The sequence below is a fragment of the Apodemus sylvaticus genome, chromosome 3, assembly GCF_947179515.1.
Source record: "Apodemus sylvaticus chromosome 3, mApoSyl1.1, whole genome shotgun sequence".
Lineage (NCBI taxonomy): Eukaryota > Metazoa > Chordata > Mammalia > Rodentia > Muridae > Apodemus > Apodemus sylvaticus.
In genome coordinates, this window is record NC_067474.1 from 71,380,274 (window position 1) to 71,406,011 (window position 25,738).

General features: G+C 44.4%; 1 protein-coding gene across 3 annotated transcripts in view; it reads left to right on the plus strand.

The window, feature by feature from the left end:
- Palm2akap2 (PALM2 and AKAP2 fusion) overlaps nucleotides 1-25,738 on the plus strand; it is a 331,204-nt gene that overhangs the window by 142,441 nt on the left and 163,025 nt on the right. For 2 of the 3 annotated variants that reach the window (XM_052176529.1, XM_052176530.1), the window contains exon 6: nucleotides 3,952-4,644. The exons of the other annotated variant lie outside the window; for it this stretch is intronic. In XM_052176529.1, the coding sequence (XP_052032489.1) occupies nucleotides 3,952-4,644 (693 nt within the window). The remainder of the gene's footprint in view (nucleotides 1-3,951; nucleotides 4,645-25,738) is intronic. 3 annotated transcript variants of the gene reach the window in all.

Here is a 25,738-nt window from a genome sequence, read left to right on the forward strand (position 1 = left end):
ACCTAGAAGGAAAAAAAGCACATATGGATATTGTAGTTTATGGCATAATACATCTAAGTTATAACATACTTAAAATATTCTGTGCTCAATTCTAGAAACATTAAAGTGATCATATACAGCATGTACTTATAAATATGCATATATAAACCTAATGGCATTGTGTTCACATGTGGTTCTGTCCCAGTGTCTGTCATATACTTAATAACATTTTAACTGACACAAAAGATAAGAAGGATTCAGAAGCCTGGGTGCCCGTGCCTGCAATCCTGGTATTCTGGAGGGCGAGCCTTGAAAAGCAAATTTGAGGCTAGCTTGAGCATTACATGGATTTTTAAAATGGAGTTTGAGGTTTGATTCCCTACCTGTTGTGTGATTTACACCACAACTCAGTGATACTTCTCAAATTCCACCGTCTGCTTCCCTTTCTCCCCGCCGCCAGAAAAGAACGACTCAACATCCCTTCTTTGTTCCGGCCACTCTCTAGTTCCAGGAGCAGGCAAAGCCCAAAGGAGGTTGGGTGCAGAGTGCTGGGTAAAGAGCAATAATGGACCAAGTATGAGGATGCTCTGGGAGAGAGGGACATCTCTGAACATCCCCATGCTAATTACTTGTATCCTGTTGTGCCAGCATAGAAATATTTTGTTTTGTGCTTTATACTGGTGGCAGGTTAATAGATCGTTTTGTTTACATGTTACATCGGGAGATAATTCAATAGTCTACCTACCACCATTAATCATTATGTTAATAGTGATAAGATATACTATTTCAATTCAAATCTGAATTTCAATTAAGCTGTAATATTTACGAAAACAAGCTTTAGGATCCATGTAAAATTGTAAATACCCATTTTGTTTTTCTGATCACATGCTATACAGAAAATCACTGAGATAAATATCTATTTTATATCACAGTCTTTGTACGTGAGCCCATGTACCTCCATAACAAATATTGGTTGGGTGCCCATGATGTCACTTGAAAACTCATCTTTATGCCAAGCAACTAAAACGTTCAAAATGGATATTGTAAAAATCAGGCATTGGGGTTTTCTTCTGGATCATTTTGGCTCAGTTGTCAACCATGAACAGAGTGTATCTTATCCTGCAAGCAACTGCAACAATGTTATTACTGATTCCTTAAACTGTTACAAACATTAATTGCTGCATGAAACTTTACTTGCTGTCCTATTATACAAAGTATTTGTACTTGGTAAAGATCACTTAATCACATTTGTTTGACAAATGTGTATACCGGGAACCTTATAGAAAAGGTTCTGGGGTAAGTGCTAGCAATGCAGATCACACAAAGACAGTAGGCAAGAATTTTTTAAAAAAAATCCCATGAATCTGATAAATCATCACTACAAATACAGGTGTTGGTGCTTGCTGTAGTCTCAGCACTTGGGAAGACTTGAAGTTCAAAACCACCTGGACCATACACACTGTGGGGTAGACATTGTTCAGTGTTCTCGAAGAAGCATAGAAAGCATTCAGTGAGTCTTAGGAAGAGAGAGGAGACTTAGAGATGGGAGGTTCGGAGAAGGCATCAGAGAGAGGGACAGTTGACCATGACATTGATGACTATGCCACATTTGGATGTATAGAAAGTGCAAAGGCGTTCGTTACAGGCAAGAATCTTAAAATCAGAAACTGCTTAGTTGTGGCGTGGGGTGATTTGCTTGTATGTGAGGGGAAGAGAGATAGGATTTAGCAGCTGAAAGGCAACTGGGAACTTAAAAAGTTGTAGTTATTCAGAAAAAAAGGGGAGGGGTTCAGGCACTGATGAACATGTGTGTGGCCTGAGGTTCTAGATCACTCCAGGAGAATGGTGAAAAGCAGGTCAGGCAGAAGAACCACAGGCCCAGGAAGAGGCTGGGTAGCTTCCTGAACATAATGTGTTGTGGCCAGTGTGTCTGGAAAGCAAGACATACTGTGAGATGAGGAGGAAAGGAAAGATGGGGACAGATTCTGACAGGAGCTTCTGCTAAGCCAGGGAGCAGATTTCTGAGGAGGGAAACTGAGGCAGGTGGAGCCCTGGCTACAGGCTTAGCAGGCTTCCCCAATAAACAGCCTGCTTATAAAGATTTCAGTCTCTGAACCACACATGGTCTCTGTTAGCAAACTGTCTCCTCCCTCTCCCTCTCCCTCTCCCTCTTCCTCTCCCTCTCCTCCTTCCTTTCTACTTTACCTTCATCTCCCTTTCTCTCCTTCCCTTCTTTCTCTTTCCCCATTTCCTTCCTTCTCCCTTTCCCCTCTCTTCCTTCTCCTTCTTTCTTCCCTTCCTCTTGTATTCCCTCTTCCTTCTGACCCCTACCTTCTTTCCTTTTTCTTTTTGAGACAGGGTCTCAGGTGGTCCTTGCTGGCCCCAAACTCACTATACAGTGGAGAACGACCTTGAATTCCTCATCCTCCTGTCTCTATCTCCCAAATGACTTTCTTCATTTTATACAACCTTTAAATATATAGAAGGAAAAGCCTTTCTTCCTCCGGCCATATAAAAAGCAGGCCCCAGTCTGTTTTTGTCCCTCTGTCCACATGTATAGTCCTCAGGACTTGAGTACAAAAACTGAGGAGTCTGGACTGAGGCCTGGTGGAAGAGTGGTGCTGAAAAACGTGGTGGGAATCCCAGAAGCACATCCTCTTGGTGACTGGATCTGAGAGACTAGAGAGGAAGGGAGAGATCAGACGTGATTCAAAGCTTTCAGCTTACAAGACTAAGTGACCAAGCTGTGGTACTGATGTCACCTCACACCACGATGAGGCAGCAAGTTGTGAGGAGATGCAATGGTTTTGAATCTGCAGAGCACAGTGTGTCTGAGTTTATCTAGGCCCAGTGGTTCCCAACAGTCCCTCATGTTGTAGTGACCCCCAAAACCACAAAATTATTTTAGTTGCTACTTCACAACTGCAATTTTGCTACCGTTATGAATCATAATGTAAATATCTGTGTTTTCGGATGGTCTTAGGTGACCTCTGTGAAAGGGACATTGAACCACAGTGAGGTTATGACCCCACAGGTCGAGACTCACTGGACACAAACGTTGGGTATCCCAAGAGGCTATAGGACAGAAGAGTGCTGGTGCTTCAAAACACTAAATCAGCATCAGGACGTGAGATGGTTGGAGAGTCTGGTCCCTTGGGTGCATGTCCTCAGCATAGGGAAAACGAAAGGAGCATCTCATGGTGGTGATCCACAGGCACGATATGGAGTAGAACAGAAAAAAGACAACCAAAGGGGAAATATAAAGGGGCAGAATCATGAGCCTTAACCCTGAGCGGAGAAGAGAGAACAGAGGCTTTGGGGGGCATCGTCCCCGTTCTTATGCTACAGGTGGTAAGACAACCTGCTCTTTCACTGGCTTTTAAAAAAAAAAAGACCCTTTAATAACTGACTAGAGTACTCTCAGAGCAGAGTACCAATACTTTTTTGTAGTGTTTGCAGCAGAGCCAATTGTAGCAGAGTGGAGGTCAGCTGTATCCCACCTGCAGAACACTCAGCATCTTCTCCATTAACACCCAGAGGAAACGTACGGGAGAAACTAGACGCACGTTTGGGGAGAATTGGGCAGACAGCTGTAAGGTTCTGGAACTTAGGTACAGAAATTGTCTATAACCCAAAGCAGATCTCAGTCAAGGCCATTTGCACGTTGCTGGTCTTCCCATCCATCTGTCCTATTACGTAAGTCTCTTCTTTTAGTCGGTCTCCTGAAAAGCCTGAAATCATTGAGATACGATGACTGTGTGCATTTGTCTTCCCAGTGCATTAAACTTCTGTGTTAAGGACACACAAAACCGCCTCTGTCCACACCGCACACCTCATGCTAACACTCAGGATGCTTGGTGGTTACAATAGAAAGGGCACAAACCACTCTCTTTTTTTGTCTGTTTGGCAATTAACCATTCACTGGCTTTTTTTGTTGTAACATGCACTTCCTTTCTCTTGTTTTCATTCAAGCTATATACGCCATGGAAATTAATGTGGAGAAAGACAAACAAACAGGAGAGACCAAGATTCTCTCTGCATCCACCATTGGCCCAGAGGGGGTCCATCAGAGAGGAGTCAAAGTCTATGATGATGGTACCAAAGTAGTGTATGAGGTGCACTCAGGAGGCACCGTGGTAGAAAACGGAGTCCACAAATTAAGCGCAAAGGATGTGGAAGAGCTAATTCAGAAGGCTGGACAATCGGGCTTCAGAGGACACATGTCAGAAAGGACTGGTGTTGCAGATAGGAGCCTGGGCCATCCCAAGGAACACATGCTCTGCAAAGAGGCCAAGTTAGAAATGGTGCAAAAGTCCCGGAAAGATCAGTCTTCGGGAAACCCCGGGCAGCAGGCCCAGCCCCCCAGCACAGAAGGGCCAGAGGCAAACCTGGATCAACCAGTCACCATGATTTTTATGGGCTACCAAAACATCGAGGATGAAGAGGAGACTAAAAAGGTGCTAGGCTATGACGAAACCATCAAGGCCGAATTAGTGCTGATTGATGAGGACGATGAAAAGTCGTTAAGAGAGAAGACAGTGACGGATGTGTCCACAATCGATGGGAACGCAGCCGAGCTGGTGTCCGGAAGGCCCATGTCAGACACCACAGAACCCTCATCCCCAGAAGGCAAGGAAGAGAGCCTGGCCACAGACCCGGCCCCAGGTACCCAAAAGAAAAAGCGCTGTCAATGCTGTGTTGTCATGTGACCACTTCTTTCTCCTCCCCTTTCTTCCGGGCAGCCTCTCTACTCTCCACCTCTTAAACAGACTTCACTGTACCACTAACTGCGATACTGTGAACTGGAAGCAAACACCTGCCTTGCCTCGCAGTTGGATTTGCTTTGATCTCTCGCTCACATCTTTCCTTCTCCTCACTTGGGAAACAACGTGCATGCGTGTGCTTCATTTCCCCCCCAAGAACTTGCTTTTTCCTCTAAACCTTTCTTTGTGTCTTCAAGAGTTGAATCAGTGCAGTACTACTTGATTGCGGTGGACTCTTCATAGCAGCTGGTTATCTTGTAGCCTTAATTGACTCGACTGGACTCCAACCCGTTGGCACCGGGGGTTTTCATTCCAGCCTGTGTTCCTCTAACCTAGTCCGGTATACACACACACACACACACACACTGCCACGCCCCTAGCTTCTCACCTGCCTCCTTTGCTGTGTGGATCTTTGTTTTTATATCTTGTGTAGCAAAATGCTGTGGGCTGTAGCTGGTTGCTAGCGTAACCAAAAGTGGACCTACCTTAATTTGGCCATTCTAGGATGACGCTTTTCCTTTGCTGCCTTACGTAAGCTTCCAGATTACAGTACTGTGCTTTCCTTCTGTTAAAACCACAATGAAGTTGACTTGAGAGCAAAGAACCCACCGCCTGTCCCAGCAGGAGTGTAGGGACTGATTCACCACCTGGTGGCCGGCAGCTCTGTCTTTCTATGGCTTATGCAATGAACCCTTCATACTACGGGATTTTCTAAGGACCTCAGACCACCATTGCTCTCTGCGCCCCGTGCTCGCCAGTCCATAAACCTTGTTTCCATGCTCCCCCCAAATGTAAAGTTTCATATTGTTTTCTTTCTCATGTATATTTTCTGATAGAACTCATCTATTTTCCAAGAGGGGATCATTTTGAGAAGTCTCTCTGCAGTGACCATATTCCTTAAGACAGTCCTTCTGACATAGCAGGGCTGTCCCAATATCCCCACTGTATCAAGGATGGTGCTGTATGCATTAACTGTCCATCTCCTGTGCCCAGTTGATCAGTCTTACACATGTGCTTTTTTTTTTATTTAATATCCCCATGGGTAAGAGACTGTTTCACATAATATCAATATATAAGGACTCTTCACTCAAAAAAAAAACCTCTCAATGAAAATTGTGAAAAATGTTGAAAGATGAAGATCTTGAATTCTACCCCATAGTCTACCTAAATGGCACATTCCTGGGCTTCTTAAAGCATGGTTTTTTCATGTCTGGGAATTGTAGAATATCGAGGAATGTTTTTAAACTTAAAACTTGATAAATAGCCCTTGAAATCCATAGTTAGCTCTGCCCTAAACTGGACAGCCATGTGCTTACTGAAAGCAAAGGGAAGGGATTTAGAAAAAGAACCTAATACAGGAGAAAGGGGAAGTGGGGCCATGTTGACTGGTTTTAATGAGATAACTTCATTTACCCAGACACCATAGTGTCATGCCAATCAGTAACAGAATCATGTATGGTCTCATGGAAGAACCACATACTATCACCTGCCCTATCATGTCTTAACGTATCTTGGAAGTGTCTCAGAAAAAATAATAATAATAAGGAAGTATGGAGGATTGCAGCACAGAGCCAACTAAATTTGTCCTGTTTAACTTGTTTGAGGATAAATCTGATATTTTGTTCATTTCTTGGCTTGACGCTATATTTATTATAATTAGAGGGAAATGACATTTTTATTTCTGTTCTTCTTTTCTCTGGTAGTTTCATTTTTATTGAGCACAACATGAGTCATTTTTAATCTTTAATAAGTAAACAAGAAAAATTAAAGAAAGGGGTAGCAAAGGAGTGAGCAGAGTTTCCCAGATTGTCCCCTCCATGGTTTCCCTGTGACATAACTGGGAATTATCGCTAGGTCTGGGCTTTGCAAGAGTAACTGCAGTAGAGGGCAGCGGCGCTGTTATCTGGGAACCGGGCTCCAATGCCAACAGCCCTCATCGCCCTCCACTCCATTTTCCAGTGGTTGAATAGCACACAAGCCTTGAACAAACCACCATGTGGATAAACCCATTCCACAGAAGGAGAAACTGGTTCTCATGCTTTTAGACAATCTATCATCTTAAGAAGTCATTTAGGAAATATACAATCTAAAAGTTTACTTAGCCTGTCTCTTCTACTCTCTTGGGGATTTGGGCTGCTCAGTGTGAGGTTTCAAAAGCACAGTGAGGGAGTGGACGGCAGAGCTCAGAGCCCTGGGCCTGCTGTTGTGAGCTATCAGGACATATCACCCCTGTCCTTCCCTATGAGAACTATTTATGTATGAAGACGACAGTCTGTACAGCCCACTCTTCTTAAGATCTCAAGGGCAAAGGATAACCCTGCCCCCAATCTACTGGTCATTATTATGAGCAAGTAACTAGTAAACTGTGAGTTAAGATTTGCTGTATACCTTTGTTAGTAAAGGATATCATTTAACTGAAGTTAAGACATATTGCCCTTATGAACATTATTTGTGGAGACAGTAAATGAAAGTATGTTTGAAAATGGCCAACCTCTGCATACTATTCCAGTCTCTATGGGAGACCCCGGTAGCCGAGCCTCTTTATGGAAAGAGTTTGATCGGCCACCTAGAGCATCTGGTTATAGCCTTGAAGTCGGAGATGTAAGCAGAGTCTTAACTGTGACTCTGCTGTTCCCGTGCTGATGACTCCTCCCCACCCCTCTCTTGCTTGCTCTCTCTTCCTCTCTCTTTCTCTCCCTCTCTCTTTCCCTTCCTCCCTCTCTCTCTGTCTCTGTTTTTCTGTGTGTGTTTCTGTCTCTCTCTGTCTCAGTCTCTTTCTCTCTCTAATTTGTGGTCTAGAAGCAAGGCTGTGTGGTTCTAACCAGATGTAAGCAGAGTAAAGAATCCATGATGAAGTTGCAAAACCACAGTCTTGTTTTGAGCTAATGTTAACTGGGCTGTTCTTTAAAATGTAATTCATGTCCATCTGCCATGGGGGAGTACACTTTTCATCCCAGCATCAGGGAGGCAGACATAGTAAGCAAATCCCTGTTAGTCTGAGGCCAGCCTGGACTATATAGTGAGTCCAAGTTAGCCAGGGCTACATAGTGAGACTCTGCCTCAAAAAAAAATGTACACACACATATGTGTGTATGATATATAAATATATATAATAAGTTCCCTTTTAAATAAAAGAGAAGAAATTGAAGAAAATTAATATTTTTATTTCAATGGTATTCAATTAGATTTTTGTTTGACAGTTACACTGGCCAAGTCTAGCCCTATATATCCAAAGAATCTTGAATATTTTTGACATTTTTATCTTTTAACATGTAGTAGGACTAAACTTAGGGGATTCGTTTTTTAACCCTTTTCCCATAATTGTATTCTTTTCCTTATGTAACAACAAAAACCAGATTGCTTCTAAGATAATTGGCTATATGGTGATTTCATTGGCTATGTGGAGAGGACCAAAAAAAAAAAATCTCCTTCTGTATTGAGATGTTATGAAAAGGCAAGTGCTCATAGAACGCTTCCCAGGGATGTGGCATCATCTCTGGGACAGAACCCCGGAGTCCAACTCCTTCACTTCAGGAAGAATTTTTTTTTCCAGGAATCACAGAACACTCTTGAACCAACAGGTGTCAGAAAAACAGAGACTAGAGTAAGGAGATAGAGGGAAAATACTGAGATACTTGCCTTGGCCCTGTTCATTTGAAACAAGATGAAGGTAGACAGAACATGCACTGGGGACATTTTTGGTTGGTGTCATTCTTACAGTGAGTTACCTCTCTTTGTGGCTGGGAGGCACAGGAAGCTTGCCCCTCCCTGGCAGACACGCCCTCATCCCCTGGGGTATCAGCTTACAGTTCAAACCATTTCAAGGCGAACAGTTTCATATTGTATTTTCTTAATATTCACATTTATAACTGATTCTGTAAATTCCCAGCATCTTAAAGAGATAGGTTTCAAAACTTTGTAAATATGCAATTGTTTGAAAGCTCCCTGTTCTCTTAATCAATGTGTATTGATTAGAACAGACCTGGAAAGCGTTCTTTGTTCTACTGGGTTAGTAAAACGCTGTAGGGGCTTTGGAGTTATTGGTACATATAAAACAGCCCAAACTAATTAGAAAAATGGGATCTTAGGTCTTGCTGGTGTTTTACCTTCATGGGCTAGCCTTCTTTAGGACTTGCCAGGAAAACCTGTCTGCATCTTCTAGGGAAAAAGCTAAAATCCCTCATTTAAAGAGTAAAATATTTTTTATGGCTTCAACAAACTTCTTAAGTCCACTTCACTAAAATTCCAAATGCTGATTGTTTACATGTAGAGAAGTATAAAGTAGTCATCCTGAATTTTTTTAAAGAAAATCTCACCAGTGATCCTCTGACCATCCCTCCCAACATTTTTACATAACTTGAGGCCTCTGCTTCCCTTCCAGCCTAACACCAGAGGGTCAGAACTGCCACACAAAGTCCTAGCTGCCAATGTGAAAATAGAAAACAGAGGGACCACAGACTTTGTCCATCACAGATCTGGACAGCCTTAACTTTTGTAACAATAATGATGATGATCATGATAATAGCAGTAATTTCACTGTCTTCTCTTACCAGGCAGGGGAACAAAATGTTTTCCTGATGTTTCATGACTTTTTTACATATTGTAAGTATTTCTAAGTTTCTACAGGCTGAGGTGTGAATGGTTATTTCTTCCCCTGCTGCCTCCAACTGGTTACCTGGGTTATTTTTTTTCAAGTAACTGCATTTTTTGGTTTGTTTGTTTGTTTGTTTGTTTGTTTGTTTGTTTTAATCAAAATGAAAGCACCTCTCACCAACCTTGAAATTCTCCCTAGGCTCCTCGCAACTTCTTCTGACTTGAAAGAATAGAATCTCAGAAAGAAAAGACATACAGGGTGATTTTCTCTTCCTTTCCTTATGTGGCTAATGTACTGTATAGCGTATATGTTTACAGACTGTATCTGCCTTGTGATGTCAGCACAGTGAATGGCAGAGAAAGGGTTCTGATGTGCCATTGGATAGCTTGCCTTAGCACTGAATGCTTCTGTTCTCCTTTCCTGTCCTGTCTTAAACAAACAAACAAACAAACAAACAAACAAAAATAGAAGGTTGTACTCAAAGCTGTGTCAACGCAACAGTCTCTTCTTCGCTCCAACCCAGAGGTGTGAATTCCATCCCAGGAGCTTCAGGCAGAACTTGCAGGTGTGCAGAGGGGTTAATGTAGGCAGAGCCTGTTCCTTAATTCTGCCCTTCTACTAACTGAATGTGTTTCTGGTGCCCATCTGAGCCTGCAGAATCGCTCTGACATTCCAGGTGCAGGATGCAGGGAGTGTGTGACTTCTTACAGTGACTTTTTCACTGTGCTGCCCGCTATGAGCAAAATGGTTAGGCCCCCTACCTGGGTCCAGGAGCACAGTTGTAAGCACAATTGGACTAACTTGAAAAGGCAAGAAAGATAGACTTCTATAGGGCCACCGCTGAAGGCCTGTATTTACTGTAGTCTAAAATGAGTCCCGTAGTATAAGTGGGGGTAAGGAGTCACTATAGAGATGGAATATTTTACATTTATGTATTTTTTTAGAGAATAATATTTTTATAGTGAGATCTATCTGCATTATGGAGCTTGAGTTTGAGAACACCCTCGATTGACTGAGTTATTTCTTCATTCCCTTATGGTTTCTTTCTGGTGATTTCTATAGCACTAATCCAGATCTTGTGACTCAGCCTTATACTGCGCAGCTGCATAAAATCCAAAGTTTCCAACAGATGCATGCTGTAAGATTAAGCTTTCTGTGCTTGGCCCATTAGGTTGTGTTAATTTGAAGGCCCTTTGGACCACTCCTTCAATAATCTATAACTGTCTTTGGGAAGGACATGGCATTTTTCCATGCAAGAGAAACCTAGTCGGTCAGAGTCCAACTCTTTCACACACTCAAGAAATAATTGCTGCATTTATGGTTAAGGGACCATTCTCTATCATACATCTACATATATGGTATAAAATATATGAAATGATGGATTCAAACTATATAACCATCTAAAATATATAACCATCCACACTCTCAGGGGTGTCTAACCTTCTGACATTGTGGCAGAATGTCACATAAAACATTGTGGGTGTTTACTATCTGGAATGTGTTCAGTATATGAGCTGCAGGTTGGGCATGCCTGATCTAGAGTCTATACAGAAATACAGACAATGCCAAACTCACCTTATTGCCCTTCTATCCTTGCTAAGGTTGCATTGTGAATTCAGAGGTTGGTAGAAACAGAACTAGTTTTATCTTTGTCCATAGATGGGACTGTGAATTTGTAGTTCTTGAGTCTTTAACCCAATTTTATGCCAAATCTATGAGTCCCCATTCGTCATGCTCTTTATCCCTGCCTATCTTTGTATCCAGTTGACTGGTGGTGTCAAACCTCCAAGTCTTCACACCATTGCTGTTTAGCTCCCTTCCTAGACAGCATCCTTCCCCAAGAGACCGCATCCTTTCCCAGCAAGGCAAAGTCATAAACTTTTTTCCCTCTTTCAATAAAGATAACCCCCATAGTTCCCAAACAAATAATTTTAAAATCTTCATCATCGGAATCCACCTCCCCCAACTCTTCCAACAAGCCCAGCTCAAGCCCACGTGTGAACCTCACTGCCAAGGAGACAGCTGCAAAAATCAAAAAGAACTATGCAATTGCCTGAAGGTGCTGAGGGAGAGCCAGTTACTCTTGTTACCAAGGAAACCTCCTGGCTTCCCAATTGAGTGGGCAAGGCAACATCCCTGGGCTTGCAGTGACAGGGTCTCTATATAAAGAGGTCAAAAGTCACCAGGCACTGTCTGATCTGAACCGTTCTGCGTGTAACTCCACTGAATCCCACAATATGCTAGGGTGACAAGTGGGAAGAAGTGTTCTGTCTATAGCAGGGTTCTGGAATGTTCTTCCTTCTTTTCAAACTCCTGGCTTAGGAGAGACAAAAAAATCTTAACAAGGGTTCCAGAAAATGTTGTGTGTGATGCAGTTTTTCAGTTGGATGTAGGTTGTTGATAGGATTTTCAGCTTTTACAGCTCCCTCGGGGTGAGTGGCCCCTCTCAACATACATCCATTTGTGGTTAGTCAGTGGGGTGGGGGGCTGGGAGCCTGTTGTGCTTACTCTGAATTAGACGTGCTGGGCTAGCTGCTGTACTTTGTAACCTGAAGTGTACTTTGACTGTTCTGTTTCCTTCAGATGAAAACAAAACAAAAACCAACTTTAAAAAAAAAAAATCACTGCCAGCGACATCTGCCGCTGTTCGCGTGGCTTCCCTCTGTTCCTCTGTACCAGTATTAATAGACAATAAACTGCCTTCTCACTGCATCTACTGCTGTGTGTCTGTGCCCTCATTCTTTCCGCTTCTCACTGCTCTAAGTGGACTCCGGCCTGACCATGTGGGAGGCACCTCCAGCCACTCCCTAAACCTAACAGGAATCTGATAGCTCCCATACTGTTCCAGAATCACCTGGGTGTGCCTATGAATGATGGGACAGCACAGTCCTCCCTATGGTACACAGAGTCCCAGGTGAGACCATCAAGCATCAATCTAAAGAGTGTTCCAGATGATTCTGGTTTGTGGGTTATGTGGCCCACGGGATCGGGATGGCCCTTGTACCCCGCCTGTCTTAGTGGGTTGCCATACTAACCAATCAAATCTCTTAGCATTATTCTCTCTGGCTTCTTTTTGCAAATCTCTTTCCACACCTGTCTTGTGGGCTTTGTTTTCTCTTTTTCTTCTAAGTCTCAGCAGTGAGTGGCTCAGACGGTTATGAGTAAACTCTGGGTTCCCCTTATGTTTACAGTTTTCATTCAGTACACTCACTACAGATGCTCCCGAAGACACACGGCTCCTTGTCCCTCGTTCACCACTGTATTGACTTTACCTAGAACAGGACAGGTGAACTTGCTCTATATATACCGGATGGGAAACACTTTTTGGTTTTGTGAACCAAATGGTCTTGTCATAATCACTCACCTCAGCTCTTCACAACATACAAACAAGAGAGCATGGCTGGATTTCAATAATGCTGACTGACAAAGTAGATTTGGGCCCAGCCTGGCCTATTGACTTGTAGTTTGTCACCTTGTGGCCTAGGACATGACCTGTCACACAATAGGTACTCAATAAAAAATTAATTCTGGCATGAAAGAATTAATAAAGAATAAGATGGGGCTGGAGAGATGGCTCAGGGGTTAAGAGCACCAACTGCTCTTCCAGAGGTCCTGAGTTCAATTCCCAGTAACCACATGATGGCTCACAACCGTCTGTAATGAGATCTGATGCCCTCTTCTGGTGTGTCTGAAGAGAGCAATGGTGTACTCATATCTATATCTATATCATCTATATCTATATCTATAGAAAATAGAAAATATATAATAAATATATATTTATATATACTATATTTATATATACTATATTTATATAATGTATATAAATATTATATATAAAAAATAGAAAAATAAATCTTTAAAACAAAGAAGAAGATGGTGATGATACCACCTATGGATGTGTCACAGAGACTCATGTCCTTGGAGGACATAGATAGGTTAAATTAGTTAGAGTGTGTACCCATCTGGGTATCAAGGTAGATTTGGGGAGATGTCTTTATGCTTGGAAAGTAATGGAAGATAAAAATATAAATGGTATCTTGTAGACTTCCCAATTGCCAGATGGGAACTGATAAGAATTTCACCAATACAAAGTAGAGGAACTACAAAGACATTGTGCCCCTATGAAATGTGCTAGAGAAACAGCAATTGCCTGCTTCCTATGCATCCACACGTTTAGCCCAGGTGTTTGCAGACTCGTGGTTTGTCTGATCCAGGCCATACTGCAGGTGGCAAGGCTGTTTTACATTATTCCCTTGACGATAAGAATATTATAATGTGGACCATGTTGGCTTGGGCCACAACCATGACAGTGCATTATGATACATGAGCCATGGCTCTAGGGCATTCCAATGGGGAAAACAGGGAGCTGTATGAAAAGCTGAAAGTTAACCCCCTCCCATGGCTGCAGATTCATGGGGAGCACGTGTAAGGCAGGAGCTGATGATAGATATTAATTTGCTTGTGATAAGTGTCTGTCCTCCCCAGCAATGTGCTGCTCCTCCCTAACATAAAGAATATAAGCAGTTCCAGTGTGTCTTAGGATTAGGCCCAAGCGGAAGCTGCTTAGCACTCCTTCAAGTCTATGACTGCTTTTGCAATGTGTGAATTGCCTGACATTGTCATTTTGTCGATAAGTAATATACATAAGCAATTCCGGATAGTATAACTTAGCCTTTCTATTCTGGTGGTTTCCCACCATCAAGGGCAAAGTCTAACTGTCTCAGGGGAACTTCAGATAGAAAACTAGCACCCTGAAGGTTAAGGGGGGGGGGGCGTTCCCCTTGGGAGAGTGAACCCTGAGAGGCTGACATCACTGCTGTTAAGGTGTAGTAAAGACCCTCCCCAAAAAGCAGAGCAAAACACTGATTGGGAGTTCTGGGTGACAGACGCCACAACCAGCCCTTTACTTCGTACAATGGAAGGTTGTCTGTCAAGGAAGTGGTGTAGGATTGTCATGGAATTAGATGCAGAAAGATTGGGAAAACGGGGTCATTCTTTCAAGACAAGACAAAATGGCACCACCACGTATTTGGACCTTTAAACACTCTAGGAAATGTTAAGTGGTAACAGCGCCGTCTGTAGGCTGGGAGGTGTTTCTGCAACACTTCCTCACCTAAAGAGAAACAGGGTAATTAATGTCAAGTTACTCTCATCCTACCCCTTAGAAGACCAGTTGCAAAGTTCATCTGCATTGGAGTTTAAATGTGACTGCTCCTCTGTTTTTTCCTTTGTACTCCTTTATTGTGTCTCTTAGGTCTGATATTTGCAGGGCAGTGTTATTCCTTAATGCTCATGTCTTTGTCTTACTGACAGAATCAGCACCAAAGACGGGCAGTTTAGAGAGTTGGTTAAGCACTGACCTTCCCCTCGGAGGCTTGCCATCAAAAAGTGACACGATCCAGGGTTTGTTTCAGTTTTAACCAAAGGCTACTCAAATATAAAGGTGATGATATTTCCAATTTTCTTTTTCATGACCACTTCATGGGGTACTGGAAACATGAGACGCAGATGTGTACTCTGTGGATGTTTTATTATGTTTGTTTGTTTGTTTGCTTGCTTGTTTTGGGGGTGGGCTCACAGTTGGTTCTCTCCTTATTCCACTGAGGCCTTAGAGATTGAACTTGGGTCCTTAGGCTTGCCAGAAGACCCCTTTACCTGCTGAACCGTTTCTTCAGCCCCTGAACTATTCTTTTCAGACCAGGGTCCTTTGGTCAGCAGGGAAAACCCCAAGGTGAGGACATTGTAGTCCACATGAACTGGATATACTTAAAGTGCTGATGTCACACATGGGAACAAGATGGCTTTGCTTTCCCTGAAATGCTAAACCCCATCCCTGAGAGCTGACAAACCCCTGCTCAGTGTTCCCCAAACCCCCAAAATCTGGAACTTTGGAGTATCATGTCAATTAATTTTTTTAAGATTTATTTAATTGTTATATGTAAGTACACTGTAGCTGTCTTCAGACACACCAGAAAAGGGCGTCAGATCTCATTACGGATGGTTGTGAGCCACCATGTGGTTGCTGGGATTTGAACTCAGGACCTTCATGAGAGCAGTCAGTGCTCTTAACCACTGAGCCACCTCTCCAGCTCAGTTGTTCACTTACCAGTGTGTGTGTGTGTGTGTGTGTGTGTGTAATTGTTTAGTATTTTGGTCCATATAAACTTACTCAAGAGTTTATTTTAGTACACTAGCTTAAATAGTTCACACGCCTTAAAAGTAACTCAAAATACATGTAAATGAGCACTGGTAATTTCCAGATGACTGTAGTAATGAGGTCCCTGAGAGTGGATGCTGTGTTAAAAAGAAGAGGGGAGGGAATACAGTAAAAAATATGATCATAAATATTACTCTATCTGTGCCACCGTCAGGCAAAAGAAAGAGAATCAGGACTGCCACTGTCCTCTTGGTGTGTGTGTCAGTGTTCCAAGATGCCAGCCACCTCCCTAAAATCCACGGGGACACTTCTTGCCTGCTTAGACTTTGAGAAAGTCTCAATTCCTCATTTCAAAGATCAGAGTGAGAAATACCAAATGACTTGCTCAAAGCGACAGGAAGAACAGAGACAGCTGAGATCCTAGCACAGCTTAGAGTGGCTTCATGTTCTGTCTGCTGAGCCAGGTGCCTGTCAGTCACAATGCTCCGCACTTAACAAGTAAGTTGGGCCTGTCAGCAGCATTCAGGAGCTCCAGCAAGATCTGGGCTGCTGAGGCAAATAGCAGTAGCATCTGCTCAGCCACAGAGCTGCCTTCGGCATAAGCACTTTTTTTAAACCACAGAATCCAAGTTGATTGGCTCCTGCTGTGTTACTTGAATCAAACTGATGGCCAGATGTGAGTTTTCAGAGAGTCAAGCAAGGGAGGGCGGGCAGAAAGCAAGCCTGTAGGGCCTCTGGGGCCCATGGCTCCATGGTAGAGCATGGTGACCTTCAGCTTTGGGATGTCTTCTCCCTGTGCAAGCTCAGAGAACGCTTGAAGAGAGAGTGTGAACTGTGACCTGGCTGATCACAGGGAAGAAGGGGTGCTGGGTGGGAAAAGCAGCACTTCTTACTTCTTCCCCTCCCCCTCTCTTCCCTCTTCTCTTTTCCCTCTCCCCTCCCCCTTTCTCCTCTCCCCTCTCTTCCCCTCTTTTCTCTTCCCTCCCCCTTTTCCCTTTCCCCTTCCCCTCTCCTCCCCTCTTCTCTCTTCCCTCTCCCCTCCCCCTTTCCCCTTTCTCCTCTCCCCTCTCCCTTCCCCCCTCTTCCCTCTCTTCTCTCTCCTTCACTCCTCCCATCTCCCCCTTTCCCTTCCCTCCCCTCTCCCCCCTACCCTCTCCCATCTCTATCAAAGGAGCTCGGGTTTTCTGCCTGAGACCCAGGCTCTCCTATCTTAGTTCACTTTCTGTGGCTATAACAAAACACCCAAGACTGGATAATTTGCAAAGTACAGTACTTAGTTTACAATCTGGAAGTTAGAAACCCCATAGCTGCCAGAACTTGTGCTGCCATACTATGGCTGGAGACAAAAGGATAAGCAGGCACACCCAGAGAGACAAAAAAGAAGAGCATCCTCTCCCTGGATAGCAGCCCACTCTCTCTCTAACCAATACTGTCCCTGGAGAGCAAGAACTCTTCTTTGAGAAAAGACTTGATCCATCTTCACCATCTAACCAGTCACATCTTAATGATCCCGCTTCCAAATCCACTACAGTGGCCCTTCGGAGGATTCTCCCAGGAAACACCATGCCCTGGAAATCTATGTTTTCCTTTTTGATTTGTTTTCTTGCTTTTGATGTGGTAGAAAATGAGACTTTTTAAAAATCAATAATGATGAGGGCTGCATCCCAACATTTCTGGTTTAATCGGTATGTGAGGCAGCCTGAATCATTTAGTATGTATTATATTATGTATTGTGATATTAATTTATTAAGCTTATTAAGGTAAGTCTGCCTGGTATGCCTGGTGTCTGGTACTGGGAACACCACCTAGAAACGTTTGGGGTGGGCAGAACCATTCCAGGTCCAGTCCTTTCTGCTCTCCTGGTAAAGGGATAGATGTTGTGGGGTTAAGGCTTTGCGAATGGAGTAAAGTCCAAAGAATGTCATGGGCCAGTGGGGCACCCTCGGGGTAATTCATTTCAGTTCACCAAGCCTTTTTCTCATCTGTAAAATGAAAGCAGTGCCTATATTGCCGGGCTTCTGTCAAAAATATTTTATGCAGGATGTGGTGGCACATTCTGGGACAACCTTCCAGACAGGAGGGACTGCAGCCTGAGCTTTGACCATCTTCAATAATCAGAGAGGATAGGACCCAAGGGCTCTGAAGGGACTGAGGAAGTGGCTGTGGATGAGCAGATTATTCCTCTGGGAATAAGTAACAACCTGCAAGTTGAAGGCCAGACTCCAGACATACGGAGTGGACTGACACAAGGGTCTTGTGTTGGTTTGGTTTTCCTTTGCACCAGGAACCAACCATTCCCATATTTTTATCTTCTCTTGAAAAATGAGATCTAACCAGATGGGACCCACATGTCCAGGAGGCAGGCATTTGTTGAATGCTAGCTAGACTGTAGGAGACCTCTCTCTAAACAATAACAACAACAATGACATAACTGAAAGCAAGAATTTGAGTAGATTACATGTATATTGTTAATTGCAGTATTTTTCAACTAGTTAAAAGATGACAAAAACCCTCAATTATTCATCAACATATAGCTATAACAAAGTATGATATGTCCACACAGTGGAATGTTATCCAGCCTAAGCCTGCAGACAAGTTCCTGACCGTTGCTTATGAACTTGCAAGAACTTAGGTGGGTAATGCAGCTGTTCGTCTTTGGTTTCCTTGTTCTTAATTTAAGGCATGATAATGTCTCTCACTAGTGGCTTCCAGGGAGGTCAAATGAGTTATATTAGAAAAGAACTCAGCATAGTGTCTGTGAACGTTAATATTAATTGTCAAGCCTGACTGAATCAAGAGTTGCCTGAGAAATGGGCCTCTCGGGTCATGTATGTGGGAAATGACAGTACTTGATGTAGCAAGAGTGATGCTGGCTATAGGCAGGACCATTCCCTGAGCAGAGGCTTCTAGGTCGGATAAATGGAGACCACCATGAGAACATGGCCATGTGTTGCTTCCTTTCCTTGGCTGTGGATGTCACGTGATCAGATGCTTCTAGCTCTGACCACACTGGCTTCCCCTCCACAGTGGACTACGCCCTGGAGCTGTGAACTGGAACAAACCTCCCTCCCTTAAATGCTTTTGTGGGAGAATTTTGTCATGGCAACAGGAAGAGAAATTAAGACAATGTTCAACCCAGAAGCTAAGCTTGCTGTTTTTAATCTGTTAAATCTGGGGGCGGGGAGCAAGGCTGGTGTGCTGGTACGCATTACCTTATTTTGTGTGTTTGGATATATATATCCAAACACACTATATATATATATATATATATATATATACCTTGACTGCAAGTGAATCTATACACCGTGTCCATACCTTCACAGGCCAGAAGAGGGAGTCAGATCTCCTGAGACAGAAGTTGAGTTGCCATGTAGGGACTGGGAATGGAAGAGCAGGTAGTTTTCTTAACTACTGAGCTGTTTCTCCAGCCCTGAATTTAAAAAAAAGAAAGAAAGAAAGAAAAGAAAAGAAAAGAAAAGAAAATAAAATGAAAATGAAAATAAGCTACCTAGTTTGGGGGTAGGGGGAGTATATATTCCCAAATAGTACGTCTCAAGCTTTAGTCACTATGGGAAGTATTTGGGATTCTTGTTCAAATGCAGGATCTGGGTGGTCTGGTCTCAGAGAGGTTGAAAGTCTGCAGTTCTCACAGATTTCCAGGAGGTCTAAGTCTGCTTGGCCACTGGCCCATCCTCAAGCGGCAAAGGCACTGGGACCTAGTGCTCTTACCTGTTATCCTGAGCTATAGAGCCAATTTCCCACACGTGGTGATTTAAAGCACAAACAGTTGCAGTCAAGTCTCTGTGCCAGTGAGTTCCTCAGCCGTGGGGATAATCACCCAAGTTGAAGTGAAAGCACTTGGGAGGAAGTGCATCTGCTCTAAATGTGGACCCATGATTTCTGCTCATCATTCGCTAAAGAGTAGCCACTCTGTGAATAGCATGAGAGTCATGCACGTACCATGGTGTCGTGATTGTACCAGATAAAGTGTACAGGAGAGTGCGTGTAGGTTAGATGCAAACTCCATGCTCTATACAGGAGGGATTTCAGCCTCAGTGAGTTTGTCACCCTCTGGGTGCCCTGGGAATACCCTGTGGGTGCCGGAGACTGCTCCTGCTTGTCAGCATTGCTGTTCTGACATCACTCAGTCTCTTTACAGTTCATGCTCGGGGTCTCTTCCAAGATGGACAGACAGTAGCTGAGACAATAACACTGTAAAGGCTTTGCTGCGCTCAGGTCTGACATGTGGTACTGGCTGTCCCCTGGAGCCTCAGCTGGTGCTGCCAGCTGCAACATTTACCTCCTCCACCCACAGTATCCTCTTGTGGCAAGGGGCTGTTTGAGGCTCAGCGGCTGGGTTCCAAGAAAAGTTTTCCAGGGAAAAAAGCCAAGCTTGAAGCCTTATCTAACCTCTCGCCGCATTCTTTCTGTCTCTTCTTCATACTATGAGGCAGTCTCCAAGGCCACCCATGGGCAAGGGTAAAGCAACTGGATGCTTTACTGAAGAAAGAAGTAATATATATATATATATATATATATATATATATATATATATATATATATATATCAAGGATATATATATATATTTGCAAAGATATATGTATATTTTTGAGCCCCTTAATGTAACAAGAACAAAAAGCCATGGACTCCTCTACTAAAGTGATAGAAGCCAAATGGGTCTCTGCTTCAATAGGCTGGATAGCCTATGAATATCTGTGTACTGTGTTGTGTGGGTGGATTGATGGATGGATGGATGGATGGATGGGAGACTGATGGATAATAAAGGTTTTAGGCCTGAGAATCTGGAGTCTGATGAAGAAACCCAGAACTCTGCAGACCTGCCCAGACCTAGCCTTTCGGGCACTTCTCCCAGGGATAATATGTCCAGTGAGCCCTCAGAATCCACAAAGCTTGTTTGGAGGACACCAGAGCAGTAAGGGCCTGTCCTGTCCCATAGCCTCAGTTCCCTGCAGGATCAGCGGCTATGGGAGCCCTGATAGCTGGGGGAAACCTCTCAGCTTGCAGTAAATAGAAACTAAAACCAGGAGTTGAAGAGAAAATGAAAACTGACATCGGCCCGTGTGTATTGAATTGTCTCGTTTGATGCAGCTCTTGCTTTTCCTGGTTACAGCCTGAACTGAAGCAACCACAACTCCGGGGCTTTCCCTGGGGACTCCAAACCTCAGCATCAGCCAGGAGGGAGGCAGGAATTTCCCAAGACAAAAGTCGCCGCTCCTCTGGCTGAGACGTCTGATTGCACCTTACTCCAGCATCTGCCAGTCATAACTGGCTCCCAGTCCCACAATCAGCACAGAGAAATTAGGGAGGGAGCCCTTGGGAGTCTCCTGTGATTGTCAGGGCTGACCAGGAAGCCCTTTCCTTTGCTTCTTTATTCCTAGTAGTCTGCTGGGAAGCCGAAAGGCTGCCTTGCCGGGCATAGAGTAAACTAGCTAGCCATCGATTGCCTATCTCAGGATCCCTTTCAGTGGCTTTGCACAGTCCTCTGCTCTTCACTGTGTGTCCTAGCTCATGTCCCAGAACTTGGCATCAGCAGTGACACGTAAACTCAGAGAAGACAGTGACAGAGAGCCACCATAGTGCTGTCAAATGCAAGGACCTCTGGCCTGACAGGTCTTCCCTGCACAAGCTCAGACACCGTGAACATACGCAAACACAGTGTAATTGTGCATAGACATATATGCACAGATACGTGTTGTATATGAAGTGTTGCGGGAAAGAAACTGCTGACATAACTGCTCCACTCTTAGGGTAAAGTTTTTATTGTGGACAAGATAGAAAATATCCGGAGGAAAAAGTCAGAGCAGAGACAGAGAGAGACAGAGAGAGACTGGGCATGGCCAGACACTAGGGAAAGGGGAGAATGGGAGGGAATGGTGGAGACAGCAGGAGAGAGAGAGAGAGAGAGAGAGAGACTAGGACACAGTGAGAGAAAGGTACTACCAAGAGACAGAAGGAGCAGGAGAAACCTGAGAGTGCAAGAGGATAGCAGGAGAGGAGGGGTCCTGCTTATAAGGAGGAGGAGTCGCTGGGAGGAGGAAAGGTCTAGGATGCTAGCTAGCATTGACTTTGAAACATATAATGGGTACTTGTGGTACTGAAGGCATGGAGGCCAGCTTTGATATGCTGATAGACACCACGGGTGACCACCTGTGGCTTCTGCCTGAGGTCAAGGGGGGGTGGGGTGGGAATGGCTCCCTTTGGTAGAGGGGAACTGGCTTCACAAGCTCCTGAGGAATGCTGGCTTTTATCTAATCCTCTATTATCCAGGTTGAGTTCATGTTTTGCTCTATAGACGGCCTGTGAGACCTAACACATGTGTGCACATGTGTATTAAAAGGGCACATTCAGGCCCACCTTGTGAAGGCCTTACTTAAGATGAGACATTCCAGCTGATAATCTAGAAATGAGGAAGACTGTCAAGCCGAGAATATTCCAGACTAAAGGAGCAGCCAATACAAAGACTCTACCTTCCCACACCTGGTGGTCTAGGCCAAAGGAATCCATTCACATCTGCTGTTTAGCCTCTGGACAGGGACTACACTCTCCTCTGTTCTGCCTTCCAGTGCCTTTCTCTGTCACCCTAGCTCCTAAATATTAGCCACAATAGGTAACGGGTATTCATCTTAGTCCACACACCACAGACAAGAAACACCAAGTTTTCTTGCAAACGGTTTGGTTTCGGTGGTTTTTTTTTGAGATTCCCTCCAAAAAAACAGGGTCTGAGGAGGAAGGTGCCATGCTTATCCTGAGGGCTTACCTCCAGCAGTCCTCTGCAATGCCGTGGTCCTGGCCTTCACAGGCCCTTCAAGACTAAATGAAATTTGGGTGTGTGTTTGAATTAGCAAGTGTTCCCTCATACAGACTCAACGCCTTAGGCAAGCAGAAAACACAAGCTGATGCAACACTGAGAGTCCGTCCCCTTAAACAGGAAGTTCCAATAACCAGACCTGGAGGCACAAGCCTGCAATTCCAGCCCTCTGGAGAGCTGAGTCAGGGGGCTTGCAATAAGCGCCAGGCCAGGCTGGGCTACACAGAAAGTTCCAGGCCAGCCTGAGCTATTCATAGCTCAAAACAAAGACAAAACAAAACTTCAGAAGTGCAGGGATTTTCATCCGATGATCTTGCCCCAACTGCCCAGAACCATTGTGGACCTTTGATGATGCTTCTTAAATAACTTAAGCAGTTTTGTTAGCTGCACTTGGATTTCAGACTTTTGCTTTGTCTCTTTAGCAGTGATTGCTTATCTCGGGTTTATTCTTACTTCTTCTTTGCAAAGAAGGGAGATCCCCCTTGCTGTCTAGACTAATGGCCTACTCATTCATGGTCAACTGTTTTCCAAGCCTCGAGATACTTGGAGATCTTGTCTCTAAGTTCCACACATCCTAGAAAGATTTGAATTTCCTCCAAGATCTCAGCTTTTCTGGGCAGAGCTAAGCCTGAATGGAAGAGTTTACTGTTGCTGTTGTTACTGCTTTGAGAAAAGATCTCACAGCAGCCAGGCTAGGGTAGAACTCAGCCTCCCCCAAGTGCTGGATTAAGATAGATTTATTATAGAAGTGTGAAAGCTTATAATCCCAGCACTCTGAGGTAGAAACATTAGGAGTTTAAAGTCATCTTCTGCTACATGATGAGTTGAGACCAGCCTGGGCTACATGATATCCTGTATCAAAGCAAATCATGTGCGTGTGTGTGTGTGTGTGTGTGTGTGTATGTGTGTGTGTGTGTGTGTGTGTATGTGTGCGTGCGCGTGCACATGCCTGTGTATATCATAAGGATAAAATAAGATCATCTCAGCCTAGGATTTACCTACTGTAAATCTGGGTTTCAACCCAGGCTTCCAGGCATATGACTCACCGGATAATCCCTGCTACAGCCTGGACCACCTCCCTGTCCTGAACGTCCTGTTCCTCTAAAATGTTCTCCACCGTGCCTACCTACAGAAGAATTACTCATCCCTCTAGGCCAGGGCTGCCACGGCCTGCTCTCCCCCTTGCCAGAGTTCATATCTCCTTCACATTCACTAGCTCTCTTTTTTCTATTCCCCTAAGAAAAGCCTTGTCACCTGTCCAGCTCACTGTTCACAGGTCTGTCCTTTGGCTAAGGGGAAATGGCTTTAGGATAAGGCAGCTGCCCTGTGAAAGCCCATGACCACCCCTGTGCTTGGTTATTGCACGGCCGCGCATGCAAACAAACAGAAATGTTCACTGGGTACACGTTGGTGAAGAGAAGTAAGTCTGTGCCAGCTTTCCAAGTGCCCACTGCCTCTTCTCAGTCCTTAGTCTAGGGCAGTCCTTGGGCACCGTGATGTCGGAGGATCAGAGACCTTGTTTGGTCTCAGGGTTTAGGCTGGCAGAGGCTGAATAGCACTCAGTCTAGAATAAGCAGAAGGGACTGTCCCCATGGAGGAGCATGGGGCACCCTATCGTGAGAAAAGGTCGCTGTTCCAAAGGCTGGGGCCTCTGTTTCCAGTCCAGCTGTCACTGCTAGCTGTGTGAGCGGTGGCCTGTGGGGAGCTTGTCCCTTCTCAAATCCTGGCTACTTTACCTTTTTAAGAGAGCGATGCCAGCCCCTTCCTCACCCTTTCCACCAGTGTATGCATGGTATGTATGCATATGCATGTATGATGCCACAGCACGTGACCAATCACCATCTACAGGGAGGGACACAGAAGTAATGGTCCTCACCAGTTCTGGCATGGGATGGACACTGACTAACACGACCTTGTCCTGGGCCTGGTGTGCTTTGCTGTCTCCCTGCAGTGGTGTGGACAGGACACATCACACACTGTTCCTTGGTAATAGCTCTGTAAACGCAGACGATAGGATTCAGTAAATAAATCATCGGCTGGAATGAATAATCCAGGAAAGAAGTGCTGGGTGGCGTTCCTGAACTCCACGTGAAATGGGTTAGCCCTGGTAGAATGATTCAGCTTTGCCTTAAAAACAATTCTCAGGGGTAGCGAGATAACTAACGGGTAAAGGCGCTTGCTACCAAACCTGAGGACCTGAGTTTGATCCCTGGGACCCAGGTGGTGGAAAGAGAGAAATATACTCCTGAAAGTTGCCCTCTGACCTACACACACTTGCAGTGCATAGCATGCGCTCGCATGTACACACACACACACACACACACACACATAAATAAAAATATTTGAAATAATTATTCTGCTTCCCTTTTATGCCATAAAATGCAGCCTGAGTTTACTGTGGTGATTGAATTAACTGAATGTCACACTGTAGAGGCGGGAGTGTGGGAACAATGCATGTGAGAGAGGCTTCAGGGCTGTCCATCCATCCTGAAGGGTTTGCTCGCCCCCTGTTTGGTGGCATGCACTTGGCATCAGTCAGCTTTCTCTCTAGGCTCCGTGGCTGTAGCGTGCAGCCCAGCAGTGGGGGATTATTGCTCATAGCTCTTTCATTGGTTCTGTTTCGCTGGGTTTGACTTGTATGTAGCCGAGGCTCACCTTGAACTTGCTGTGTGGCCAAAGAAAGCCTCCCCCTCCCCAGTTCTAGGATTACAGGTATGGAGCACCACACCTAGCTTGTTCATACTTTATATTTTATTATAGGCATAGTTATGGATCTGTTCTAGGGAGCTTCATTCTAGGACTCAGGGTGGAGAAGGTATCCCCACGTGTGGTGCATGGTCACTGAGAGGGGAGTACAAGGCACCAGCAGACCCACACATAACTCACACAATTCACACTCAGCTATGCACCTGTTGTTTATGTTCCCTTGAGCCTGGCGTGGGAGCAATAGGGGAATCACCCTTCCCGTCAAGTAGCTCTGAAAGTTTCTTGGCATGAAATGAGCACATATAATTATCTCGTGAGGGATGCAGGGAACAACGGAAAGGACAACGCAGTGCCGTACACTGTCATCAGTAGTGTCTAATATTAATCTTCTAATAACCCTGTGACACAGGTATCATTACTCCTGCTTTACAGTATAGACAGTTGAGGCCTAGCATGACTAATCAACATGCCCAAAATGTAGCCAGTAATTGACTTAAGTGTCTGGCTTGAAGCTGGATTTGGTGGCATTTAACCAGCTTTGGGCTTGCCCGCAGCTTCTCCAGGACTCGTTGGATAGAGATGTTGTCATTGTACAAACATTTATAAAGCAGTTACTGTGTGTGTCTGGCGCTGCAAACATGACGATGTACAAACAGATATTCTTCCTAACCCCCAGAGCCTAAAACCAAATCGGAAATGTGAAGCACGAA